A 12,093-nucleotide genomic window follows, 5' to 3' on the forward strand; every position below is an offset into this window, starting at 1 on the left:
ATCAGACAATTCAAAGCCTGATGGAGACCGCTAAGCTGACATAGTCAAGCCTCTAATACATCTATGATGTTGACAGACAGTTCCGACAGCTAACCCTGAATTATGTGAAAGGCATAGTATATCTAAATGGATTTCACAAATCCAATTGATCGAGCATGGTCTTAGACATTATTCTTGATTCTTACAACATGACTTGATTCTTGCTGCAGAGCCTTTCAGTACGCAACAGAAAGAGTAATACATTTCAGGAAAATCTGGCGGCTTTTTATATTTTAAACTGATAGTTATGATAATAGGCTATAGGTTGATGATGATTAGGACAATATGGGACGGGTTGTTTTGACTCTTTCCTTTCCCCCTCAATTTAATTCATGATTTCGTATTTAGACATCAAAGCGGATATATAATTAAGAGGCTCAGAATTTTACCTGTGCAGTCAGGATTATGGCACTCTCTGCTCTCTGCCCAGTGACCGCGACACTCAGATCCCCCATGGGCGGCCGCTGAGCACTGCCTGGTCCTCTGCTGAGTGCCATTGGCACAGGTCACCGAACAATCGCTCCAAGAGCTCCACTCCTGCCACTGTCCGTCCACTGAGGCACCCACCACAACCCAACAAGCATGTCCCATGTGAAGGCAAAAAGAGGGCAGATAGAAATGAGAGATATTCAGATCACTATTCTCTCTCAGATTGGAAGCCAAAAAGCAGAAAGAAAATGTCATGACTACTTGAAGATTCTTCCAGAATTGTACTGCTTGTTTCCTGCTCTCGTTAGAATTCCCAACATAGCCAAAGGCAAAAGGAGAATAAAACATAAAAGGTGTTTACAATATCATTATGTTAAGATTTATATTATTAAATGCCAAGGGCAAAAACTGCAGAGTTTATACTGTATGTCAGCTGTCTTCCTTTTTCCCTGTCTGGGCAGAGGGAAAGCAACAGGGATAGAGTGTTTTTCTCAAGTAGTCTGTTACAAAAGCAAAGCTAACATGTATTGTGTGGAAAAATTCATCTTTACTAATCTGCTTACCATTCACAGGCAATTATGGATAGGATATTTTGAGTATTAGCCTACAGTAGTGACTCTCAACAGGGTTTCCTAAACCGCATTACAGTATAGGAACTGTTTCTTTATACGCACCACAGACCTGGCTCCTTTTCAGTTTTTTACTCAACTTTCAAGCTCTGTATTGATTGGGGATTATATATAGAAATATATAAGGTAAACTGCTACCATTCTCAAAAATGTATCTTTTTAAATGAGACTATTCATCATGATGCCTTCAGGGAAAATTGTAAATATTGTTATTTAGAATATATTTACAGAGCAGATAGACGATACCTGGGCATAGGGCTATGTTGCAAAGCTTAGTCTGGGTCTCAGGTCCGTCACAGGCCCTGCCTCCATGCTGGGGAGGGGCACAGCTCCTAGTCCTAGTGCGGTGCCCCCGGCCACATGTGAATGAGCACAGGCTCCACGGTGACCACTCCTCCCATACACCGTGTACTGCGGGCACAGAAAAGGCGTCAGGCCTAATCAATGTCTCTGTCTCTGCTATTGCATAAACACACCCATAACAAAAACTGCACGCAATAAATGAAATAAAATCAATCAAAACTAATGTAAATTAAACACTGAGCACACAGACACAGCGGGGCTTTACAAAGCCTCAGCCGCAAGCTTCAATCACCTACATACATTTAATACATTATAATAAATGCCATCCCACTAACAATGCTTCTAGCCACAGGAAAGGCAAAGGATATGATAATTATGTAAATCTTTAACACAGCAGTTTTTAACATGGGAAGCCTGATTCTCAAGGTGTGGGTGTCGGAGCAGCAGGTCTGCACAGCGTTACAATTTGCGGAGTCTTCTTGGTTGACTGGGAATCTAATAGCTGCGAACCTTCAGGTTAATGTGGGCTGACAATGGTTCTGCAAATCTGTCGTTGCACCAACATACTTATCATGGTAATGCTCAAAGCAGACAGCCCGTAACCTGGTTCCAGACCTCTGAATAACTGCCAACATTTTACGATTCGTAATAAAATGGCCACCCAGACTCAGTATCAGCATAGACAGCCCAAATCCAAGGGGAAAATGTTTATTGACATGTTTAATATGGTGTTTCCTCATCAGAGCCTGAGTAAATTATGCTTGAATGTTTCAGAGCCTATAATGTTGTCTGGCATATAGTGTTTCTTTTTAATCATTTCACAAACTTATAATTTAAAAGGATAATTCTTACATTTTTCAAATGCATTTTCTGCATTTACACTATTTAACACATCAGATAATTTTCTTCAAAATAATATAGTAAATGTCTAATATTCATACATTTCTTATTAAAATACATATATTGGAATTGATGCTTTTAAACTACTTTTTGGATGGCAAAAGGCATCGCTCCTCGCGATTATTGCATTCGGTTTGAGTATAAGTTTAACTGGGTTCTAGCTGACGGTGTGGTGAGTTATTAAAGAACTGCAGAGGATATTTGCTATTGGCTTAAAACTTTTTCTGTGGAGAGCAAAAAGGGAGAATCTGAGAGTCAGAGAGAAGTTAGACACCTCCTGCCTTGTCTTGACAGTTGCAGTGTTGCTAAATGTAGGAGCCATTTCAAATAATGAACACAAGTCAAAATGTAAAAGCTAAACTTCTGTTATTAGTTTCAAAAGCATCGGGCTTCTTTATACCAGAGATAAAGTGAATTTACTGACAGAATTGAGGCGCCCAAACAAGCTTTCAGGGGACTGAAATTGTATCAAACCAAAATCACACTGCACTACCAAAAGTTTCTTACTGTAGCTGGTTAAATAAAGCTCAAATTATACAATCAGAAAAAACACTGAGATATGGAATACAAAGGAGGTTTAAGACCTTTGGAAATGTATGTAGGACTACTTTGTCCACTTTAGAGGGCTCACTATCTATAGCTTTAATGTTCCTGCAGTATATTAGTTGCATCTCAGGATCGGTTGTAGAATAGTTGGATATTGGGATCAAGCTGATGGTCTGCCATAAGGGGGGGTTAGTGTCTGTACCAGGCACTGCCTCTAGGCGATGCTTTGATGCACTTAGCTAAGTGTCCCTTGGTGGCCAAAGCATTTACTTTGAACATTTCAAGTTCAAAGCACGCTGTCAACAAAGCTTCTGTATTAGTGATGGAATAGGATTTTGCTTCCTAATTTTTTTTTTTTACTGTAGCCATAATTTCCCGGGTGTGGCGATGAGCAATTTTACTGTGCTGTAAGAGGGGAAATGATTGGACCAGCACAAGTTCGTGGACAAAGTAAATGCTTTGCCAAGAATGTTTTCATTAATTTGAGGTAAACTGGGATTTAGTTGATCTCTTTCATATCACTCCAGTGAGGTTGTAATGTGTTCACATAGCCTTCCCCTGGTGCCCAACTTAACTACATAATAAAATAAACAACTTATTTCAGTCTTTACTATGTTGTAAGCACTTTTCCTCCTTTGTTTCTTTATGAAATAAGATGTGGTTATGATCAGATTTCATTATTGTAATATGTTATAGATTGTAACGTAGTAAGTGTTTTCTTTTGTAGTTTGTAATGCACCTGCCGTTTTTGCCTATGTTTTGTTTCCATGGAAGCTAATACTGCTTATGCAAATGTCCTCTGTTTATTCCAGGTAACTACATTCTGCATTCAAACTAAGTTGATGACTAAAAAAAGAAACGGTCTAATAATTGAATTAATTACAATAGATACAAAAAAAACACTCAAATGATTTTATGTTCTTGCATGTTTAAGCTTTGTTTACATGCTAATTATGACGTCATTTTATCCATTTACCAGGCTTCTTGTCAACAAATCCCATAACAAAACCACAATCAAACAACAGCCCAAGCCTGAAGGAGAAGTTCTACTCTTACTCCTCCAAGCAACAATAACTCCACTGTCGCCAAAAACACATTTAAAACCCACAGAAACGCTACCTTTGCCGTTGAGTAACACACTTCAGTGGCATTAGCACAGCTAGCGTAGTTTTATTTTGAAAATAAATCTGCGGATGCATTAACTTCCTGTATGAAGGTGCGTTACAAATGCGCATGCTCGATTAATTGGCACATTTTTGTATTCACTCTGCTAGTTTAACAAGCTGAGAAAACGCATTTACATAAAAACATTTAAAGGTATGGCTTTTACATGTGTTTTTGGTGGCAGTGGGCTTTAATGGCATGGACGGAACCATATCTCTATAGTGCAACAACTATTTTTAATTAGATAGCGATTTATTTAGTGTTCTCACGTTGACTGATACGATAATAAGTTAATAAAAGCCCAACCACACATTGCGAAATGTTTGTAAGAATAAATAATTTATATTAACTCAAGTAAATGAAAGTAAGTCTAGCCATTTTGAAAGTACACCACCCATGACGCAATGGGTAACACAATGCTCTGTTGTATTCCTGATATTGCTGTTTGCACTTAGTGTGCATGTGTTTTGAGGAAACCATGCAGTGCGAGTTTAAATAATTTAGATAGTTACATCACAATACTGGATGTTGACCTTGTCTTTCTTTTGTATTGTATTCTGTGCTATAGTTAAAAACAAATGTTATATTGGATGTGAGCATTGGCCCTGCAGGTAAATCCTTTACTGTAAAACAAATCTAATAGGATTGGACTGCTTTCTTCTGCAAAACTACTCCAGAATTCTAAAATAAAATAAATAAATAATACATATGAGGGTTAATGGTTTGGTTAAAAAAGGGTATGATTCAGGTAAAAGGAATATTGTAAAGCAGAAGTTTTATCATATTGTGGCAGAAGCATTGTGTTGGAAGAGCCGGATCATAAGTGGGATTGGAGGCCCAACAACAGAACTGATTTCAGCCTGCAGCGCCTGATCCATTGTTCATCCGTGATGTTGATGTTTTCGGCGACGTTGGCTCTAAGGTAAGGTTGCTTTTAGACTGGTTGTGATTTGTTATTTAATAGGCTATTTTGGAGGTATTTTTCCACCTTGGCATACTACTCACAATTTGAACAGAGGGAATTGATCTGTCTGGGATATTGGAGTGCTTTATAACCTGTATTTTTTTTAAGAAGACTTAAAGCAAAACTTACATTAAAAAGCCTCTCCCTCTTTTATTTTCTCCCAAAATGAGAAGCTCTAACGTAGTCTAAATTACTTTTGAATTGAACCAGAGTGTTATGGCCCAGTTATTAGGTGATAAGTGTTGATGCGAAGGAAAGTTCTCGATCTACAATAAGCCATGAGCAAATGCCTAACGTCTACAGGTCTTAACATAAATCAAGGATATTAATGAATGGGCAGCTCTGCCTCTAAATTAATAATTATTCATGCAAATTAATGCATATACCTGGGATTGGGCTGTGTAGCTTTTGAGAAATTGGAACTTGAATGCTGTCCGGGCTAAAAATAATGGCAAAAGAGGAGACACACCAAGCCTGGTATTTAGGCAACTGCTCTTTGAAATGACTCATTCTCGTTCTAGCTCTTAATGTCCACGCACAGTTAGAGAGTGACCCTTCTGAAAACTGCCAACTGCCAACTGCCAACTTCCAACTTCCCACTTCCACATGACACATCTAAAAATTAAGTACAGTACATCATAGATCAGTTTGTCCGAGGATGCAGCTTGCAGTAGTTATTTTTTTACCAGCCATAATCACCTAAGAGTGGTGCAGATTCAGAAGCACTACCTTAACCAGTGCCATCAAATACCTTAACAAAACATGAGTACAGAGTCTCATCCCTTCTATTTGTCTTTGTTAACAAAACTGGATAAGGTAGACTTGTTTAGGACGACACTCTGTCCGCATACAGACAAACATTAGCGCTGCAACCACCAGTCAGAGAAGCATCTGATGCGGATACCTGCCTGCCAGTGACTCATCTGTCCTGCCATCATGGATTGAGGAAGAAATGCCTTCCAGCGCGTTTGCAGAAATACTGCCAAGCTATTTTAAAAATGTACGGCTGACCTTCGAGGAAATGAAGCTGACAACATATCAGAATCTACTGCTCCCCAAGCGCGATGCAGAACCAAATGTCATTAAACCATTTCAATGCTGATGAATCACTTCACAGTTAAATGAAATGAAAAACACAAACGTGATAATAAAAAACACATTCACAAAATAACATCAAAGAAAAGAAAGCATTAGATTCATTATAGGAATAATAACTGCAGTAATCATACATTCTTAAATAAGAGAAATTGAAAAGTTTGTTAAAACACAACAACACATTTCTTCCTACACACAACAAATGAGCAAAACATTAATATTCAAGAATCTGCGGCTAACACTACCTGGACAAGGGGCAGTGTTATTGCAAACCCTTGATTCTCTTAAAGGGCCGATGCAGTGTGTTCCGTATGGTGTGACACATGTTCTTGTTCGCACCTGCGACCCTTGACCGCATGTTACAGAGCATGAGCTCCACTTGGACCACTCCTCTGCACCTGATTCACCTGTGTGGGAGAAGGGTGACACTAGTTAAATGCAGCAATATGGTCCTTGTGCAGGGCTTACAGTACGGGGCAAGGTTGGCAGGTTGAGTCAAATGGGGAGGGGCCAACATGAGGCACGTTGGGGTGAAGTGGGGCTTTACGATTTACATAACTATTGTACATGTATACTACCTCTATGTGATCTTTGATAAATACTGGCTTAGTTCTTCAGTTGATTTCATTTGTATGTAGCGTAATAAAGTGTTTTACAATCATAGAAAAAGCATTTGCATTGACAATAATCTTTTTAGTTTAGGAGAGATTTTCTTTTTACATCAAAATAAGCATTTATGCAAAGATCACAGTGAAGGCATAGCTATGATTATATAGAAATAACAGTAGATATTAGGGTAACATCTAACTGTTTCACTTCATCCTTAAGAAAATACATCATGCATTTCTATAAAACCCAATAATATGTTTAAACAAAGCAGACAACAAACAAAGGAAAAAGTCATAAAAACATGGGTACATGCAAGGACAACGTCTGAGAAAAATAAAATTGAATTGGATGGGTGTTAGTTCGGAAGGTTGAGATGTGGATTCCCTTGCACTGCAGCAAACGTTCTAGTTACCTTGACAACAGTGGAGCAAATTATGTGTTTAAGGAGACAAAAAATGATCAATCTTAAGTTGTTAACTCCTAAGGGTGGAGGAAAATGAAAAAAGTTAGCTGATTTTATTGAGCAGGTCACAGCCATTTACACTTGTGTGAATGTGGCTCAAAGCTCAATCACTGCGAGTACCCAGAAGAAATATATATTTTTTAGCCACAGATTGAGAGTGGACTTTCTATTGTCCAGGCCTTTGTGCACATGCAAGGTTTTGGCAAGTATACTTTAAATCTGCATGTGTTCACATTATAATTAAATAATAACATTTTGCATTTCGTTCCAGATAAGTAAAGATATGAATCATAGTTGTTCAATTGATCTCAAGATATCTTTCGAGTTAAATCAAAAAGATGAGACAAGATAAGAAGAAACAGCATTGAGCCTTTCAATCTTCATTGTCTAAAAGGGTCAGATGTCAAAAACCCATGAAATTCTAAATAAAGTGGATTATCATGATGAGGGATGATTTCCAAAGCCATGGTAGCCTAAATGAAAAAAGGAATAAATGATTTGGTGACAAGTGAATGGGCAATCAAATTCCTGCATCAGAGTAGTCACCGAATAATTGGTGTTTGATTATGTTGAACTCTCAGGTGAAGTATTCATTTCCTTTTGAGGCTTTATGCATTAGAGATGTAATTTAATGTGAGGAATAGTTTCAATTGCAGCTCTGAATACATTTATGTCATTGGAAGTCATCAAATCAATCGTAAAATAATTTTAAGCACAATATGCTTTAAAGTAGTTTCTCAGCATGTACTATCGCGGACATGTAGATTGAGCCAAATAGGGATCTAAACCCTGCCCTTAATTTTGCAGATCATAAAATAGACTGAAAGGTGGATCAATTTGTTAAATGAGGCAGTACAGGGAGAGTAAATTGTGTGAGAATGAGAAACAGAAAAGCACAGCGATGCGACTCGACAGGGAAACAACATACCTAGGGCGTGTGTAAAATGGAGAGGTGTTAATGAGGATATGTTAGTATAGGTATGTATGTATGGTGTGTAGCAAATTAAGATGTTAATGAAAGGTGTTTTCGAATGATGACTGCAATTTAAATGGAACAACACATGAAAAAACATTTCCCAAACATCAACAAAAAAATATATAAAAAAGTCTCAGCTAGATCTAAACCCACCCACTGGGATTCAATGTTTCTTGTGGAAAAAGGCAAAAACAACTAAATAATAAAAAAAGCAAAATGAAGGTTTGCTTTAATAGTTCTGTCACTTATTGAAATACTCTCTGATTTATAAAAAAAAATGCTACGGTCGTAGGTTGTAAAACTCATTGTGAATTTAGATAAATTCTGTTTTTAATTTATTGGATGCCACACTTGATTAAGCAACAAAGCCTAATTTTATCTCTGAGGGCAGCATCTATCAGTTCAACTTTTGCCAAGTATGTGTTTCATATTTGGCTGAAGGGGTGGGTTTTTTTCATCGAATGACATTTAATTTATCATGCCTTGGAGGAAATAATTAGCTACATCAGGGTCTTAGTTTTAAACTGCTGTTTAATTAATATTCTATGAATATACTGTACGAGTAACCCACTTGCCAACTCACTGTGTGACAATAAAACAAACAGACCCACAAAACCCAATTATGTTCTATATTCAAAGTAAATACTCTAAGAGAAATGGGAAATGTATCTTCCTACTTCATATGTAGCAATAGAGAATGAAAAAATAATAATGCAAAACATTTCCACTTAAAAGGTGCAGTACAATAGAGAGCATGCATGATGAAATTAAGTTTAGTTAACAAAATAAAGTAAAGAAACATAACTACGGTATTACCAGTTTGTGCCATAAATTTAGCAGATTCAGCTTGCTCCTGCAGGGCCTTTGTGTCATGAACTGATCTTGGCCGCTGACTTTTTACTGTATGCTCTCCGATCATTCCATATTCTATGGGACAAAGTAGAGGTTCATATAAAAATCTAGGCTTAAACATGATTTTCTGAGAACAAAAGCATACTCTTTTCAATATGTTCGAAGCAACTGCAGTACATGGCTAGAAACAAAGACCACACAAGTATTTAATTTGTCCTTGACTCTAGGGCATAGAACAATGCAACGGATTTATAAGGGTGAGTTGGAAGTATTAATTGAGCTTGTAAGCACAGCGTAGACACATACAAACATGCAGATAAACTCACATTGTTTTTTTAAAAACTCTTACACTTCATCAGACCCGCTCCCTCCCTCCCTCCCTCCCTCCCTCCCCACCCTCCCCACCCTCCTGCACACCCAGAAAACAAAAGAAAAACACAATGAAAGTAAAAATGTGTAAGCCATCAGGAAGCCACAGAGGAGGGGGTCATGGAGATAACATGCTATTGATCCACAGTTTCCTCAACAGTTTGTCATCTTTGCAGGATTTCCTTTTTGTCTACCCAGTCGTAAATATTGTGAGCCTTTTTTTTTTAAATTCGACTAATGTATTCTGAGCTGTATTCATTACAATGCATGCCCTCTTTGTTTCCCGTAAAGGGACAAAGAGACAATGAGTACAATGTTCCGACGCCACACTGAGAAAAGTGATGCGTGCAGTATTGCATCTAATTAAGACTTTGCAGCAGCTGTTTTAAGTAAATCGACACTCTTTGTTATATTTATCTTACTTAGAAAGCTGATGCGTACTGTTTTTGAATTTCAATTGAACAAAAGCATTACTCTCAACAGTGTGTCCTTATGAGGTGATTTTATCATTTGCAATGTAGGTGATGAATCAACAACAAATTCACACATAGTTTATGTTAGTACATTAGACAATACAATGCATCAGTGGTGATAGTGGGGATGTTTGAATCATCTCTTCTAATGTAGTTTGTAGCCTCACTTTCCTTTATTCCCTACAGCAGACTGTAAGCCTAGAGAGACTGACCTCCCTCACCGTGAGGCTTAGAGGGAGAAATCTGTCATCTCATCTGATCATGTTCCACTGAAAGCTGAGATTTTAGGACTAATTATACGTTAAATCACTCGAGTACATGAAAAGACAGTTGTCTGATCCACACATCAGACTGTTGGCATTAGCCAAATGATATCAACAAACATGTTCCATGATTGGATTAAGGAAAATTAATAAATAAATCAAGACCAAAATACTTGGTTGTGTTCAAACAACATCCCTTCCCACTATAGCATCAGGAAAGCTGTGTTTGTGTTTGCAGACAAAATTAGAATATTGCGAGGGTTTAATGAAAGGAGAGGAAGCCGCCAGGTAGAAACAAACATCGGAGCCTTTTGAAGCTGATTGGATCTTCAGGAACCATGACTGCACAAAGTAACGAGACTCATAAGCGCGTTCAAAGGTCCTTCAGTCTGTTTTGATCGTGTCCAAATCTGTTTTGCTCAATTTAAGCAGAACACACTGTTTGGAGTCTGTGCCGGACCAAAAAGTGTGCAGGTACCCTGATGGTTGGACAAACAGCGGGCAGTTAATCTAGCGTTCAGTCGTGCGATGCTAACTACTTATACTTTGATATGTTACCTCTTTACTCTGTTCTGTTCTACCCTGCCTGCGGTGTCTTGGATCATCAACCAATTCCCTATTTAGCAGAATAAAAGGGTTGTCTGATTTAGTCAGCCTGCATGTCTGCTTCTTTGCAGGAAATCATACAAAAAGCAGGGCTCACTGGTTTTTGATGAATTTATAGTGAAACTAAACACTGAGAGCTATAAGAAAGCATATGGAGGCACTTTCATGCCACTTGGCTCAGTGGGGCTAGACAATACATACAAAATGGCTTTGCATTTATTTATTGTTTTTACTTTTAAGATACAATATAAAATGCAAAAAACAATTAATTAAATTGTATTATCATTCCTACTGTTCTGTAACCCCTAACATAGCAACAGTTGTAGCCCAAACGTAGACAAGGCCACAGGGCTTGAAGTAAATGAATTTCACTTTGTTACAAACTACCCAGTTCTCTGTTTTTAGAAGCATCTTTAATATAAGTAGATTGTTCCATGTCTGTATGAAGGAGGACCTATATAATGCTGCAGGCTATTATATTCTACATTGTCCTTTTTAAACACTAATCAACATGACCGTCCTCGCCTATCATTGATCGTAACTCCATCATACCTTTGGAAATTATTTGCCTCGGCAAAACATTGATCAACTCAGCCTATTATACATTTATATTTGCCCTGCAGTCAGTCACACCTAATCTCATCTAGCTCTATGCGGCTTGTGATGAACAACACAAGCATTGAAACATGAAAAGGATTATACAAATGGAATTAAGCGTGATGTCAGTAACTTACTGTGTACTCATTACAGAGCACACATTGTATAAATCAAACTTCACACATTTTTAGATAGAGTTTTTTCATCCTCACGGATTCATCTCTCCATCACTGATGCTTAATTATATCTTCATCATTCTGGACAGGAAGCCATTAAAAAAAAGCTAAATCTCTTAGTACACAAATAAAAAATGAGTAATTTTTGTGCATAATAAGTCTCAGTTTGAATTGTACTAGACTGGAATCACTTTTGATGCTACAAAGCCAAGATGTTAATCCTAACATTGCGTTTCAAAGAGCCTGAATCTCGAAACACGACATCAGAAAACTTAGGAGAAATAAGCACAACGGTATAATTGAACTACTTTGATTTAATTCAATTCCGTAGCTATATAAACGTGAACATCAGAGAAAAACCTGCATTTTAATACCTGATGGTGGCCGACTGTTTGCCATTATTCAAAGCAGCCCAAAACAATGCGTCTCCACTGTATTACAAGGCAGAAAGCGCAGATGATGCATTTAGCCTGTCATTTCTTTTCCTCAGTTTGAGACGGTATCATTTTCATGTTCTGGCCAGTATTCAGAACAGTGTGTTTTTAAGAAAAAGTTTAAGATGAATGAGGTGCCTGCCCTTCAGACAAGACTGAAGTGAACACTTATTATTGATATCCATAAAGCTCAAACAGCACAGGGC

General features: G+C 37.7%; 1 protein-coding gene across 3 annotated transcripts in view; it reads right to left on the minus strand.

Annotated features, from left to right (window-relative positions):
* adgrb3 (adhesion G protein-coupled receptor B3) overlaps window positions 1-12,093 on the minus strand; it is a 117,384-nt gene that overhangs the window by 59,763 nt on the left and 45,528 nt on the right. For all 3 annotated transcript variants that reach the window (XM_034101259.1, XM_034101257.1, XM_034101256.2), the window contains exons 3-6: window positions 8,934-9,044; window positions 6,315-6,476; window positions 1,344-1,508; window positions 429-593 (exon numbers count right to left, since the gene is read on the minus strand). In XM_034101259.1, coding sequence (XP_033957150.1) covers window positions 429-593; window positions 1,344-1,508; window positions 6,315-6,476; window positions 8,934-9,044 — 603 coding nt within the window. The remainder of the gene's footprint in view (window positions 1-428; window positions 594-1,343; window positions 1,509-6,314; window positions 6,477-8,933; window positions 9,045-12,093) is intronic.

Source organism: Pseudochaenichthys georgianus, chromosome 15 (genome assembly GCF_902827115.2).
Source record: "Pseudochaenichthys georgianus chromosome 15, fPseGeo1.2, whole genome shotgun sequence".
Taxonomy (NCBI): Eukaryota; Metazoa; Chordata; class Actinopteri; order Perciformes; family Channichthyidae; genus Pseudochaenichthys; species Pseudochaenichthys georgianus.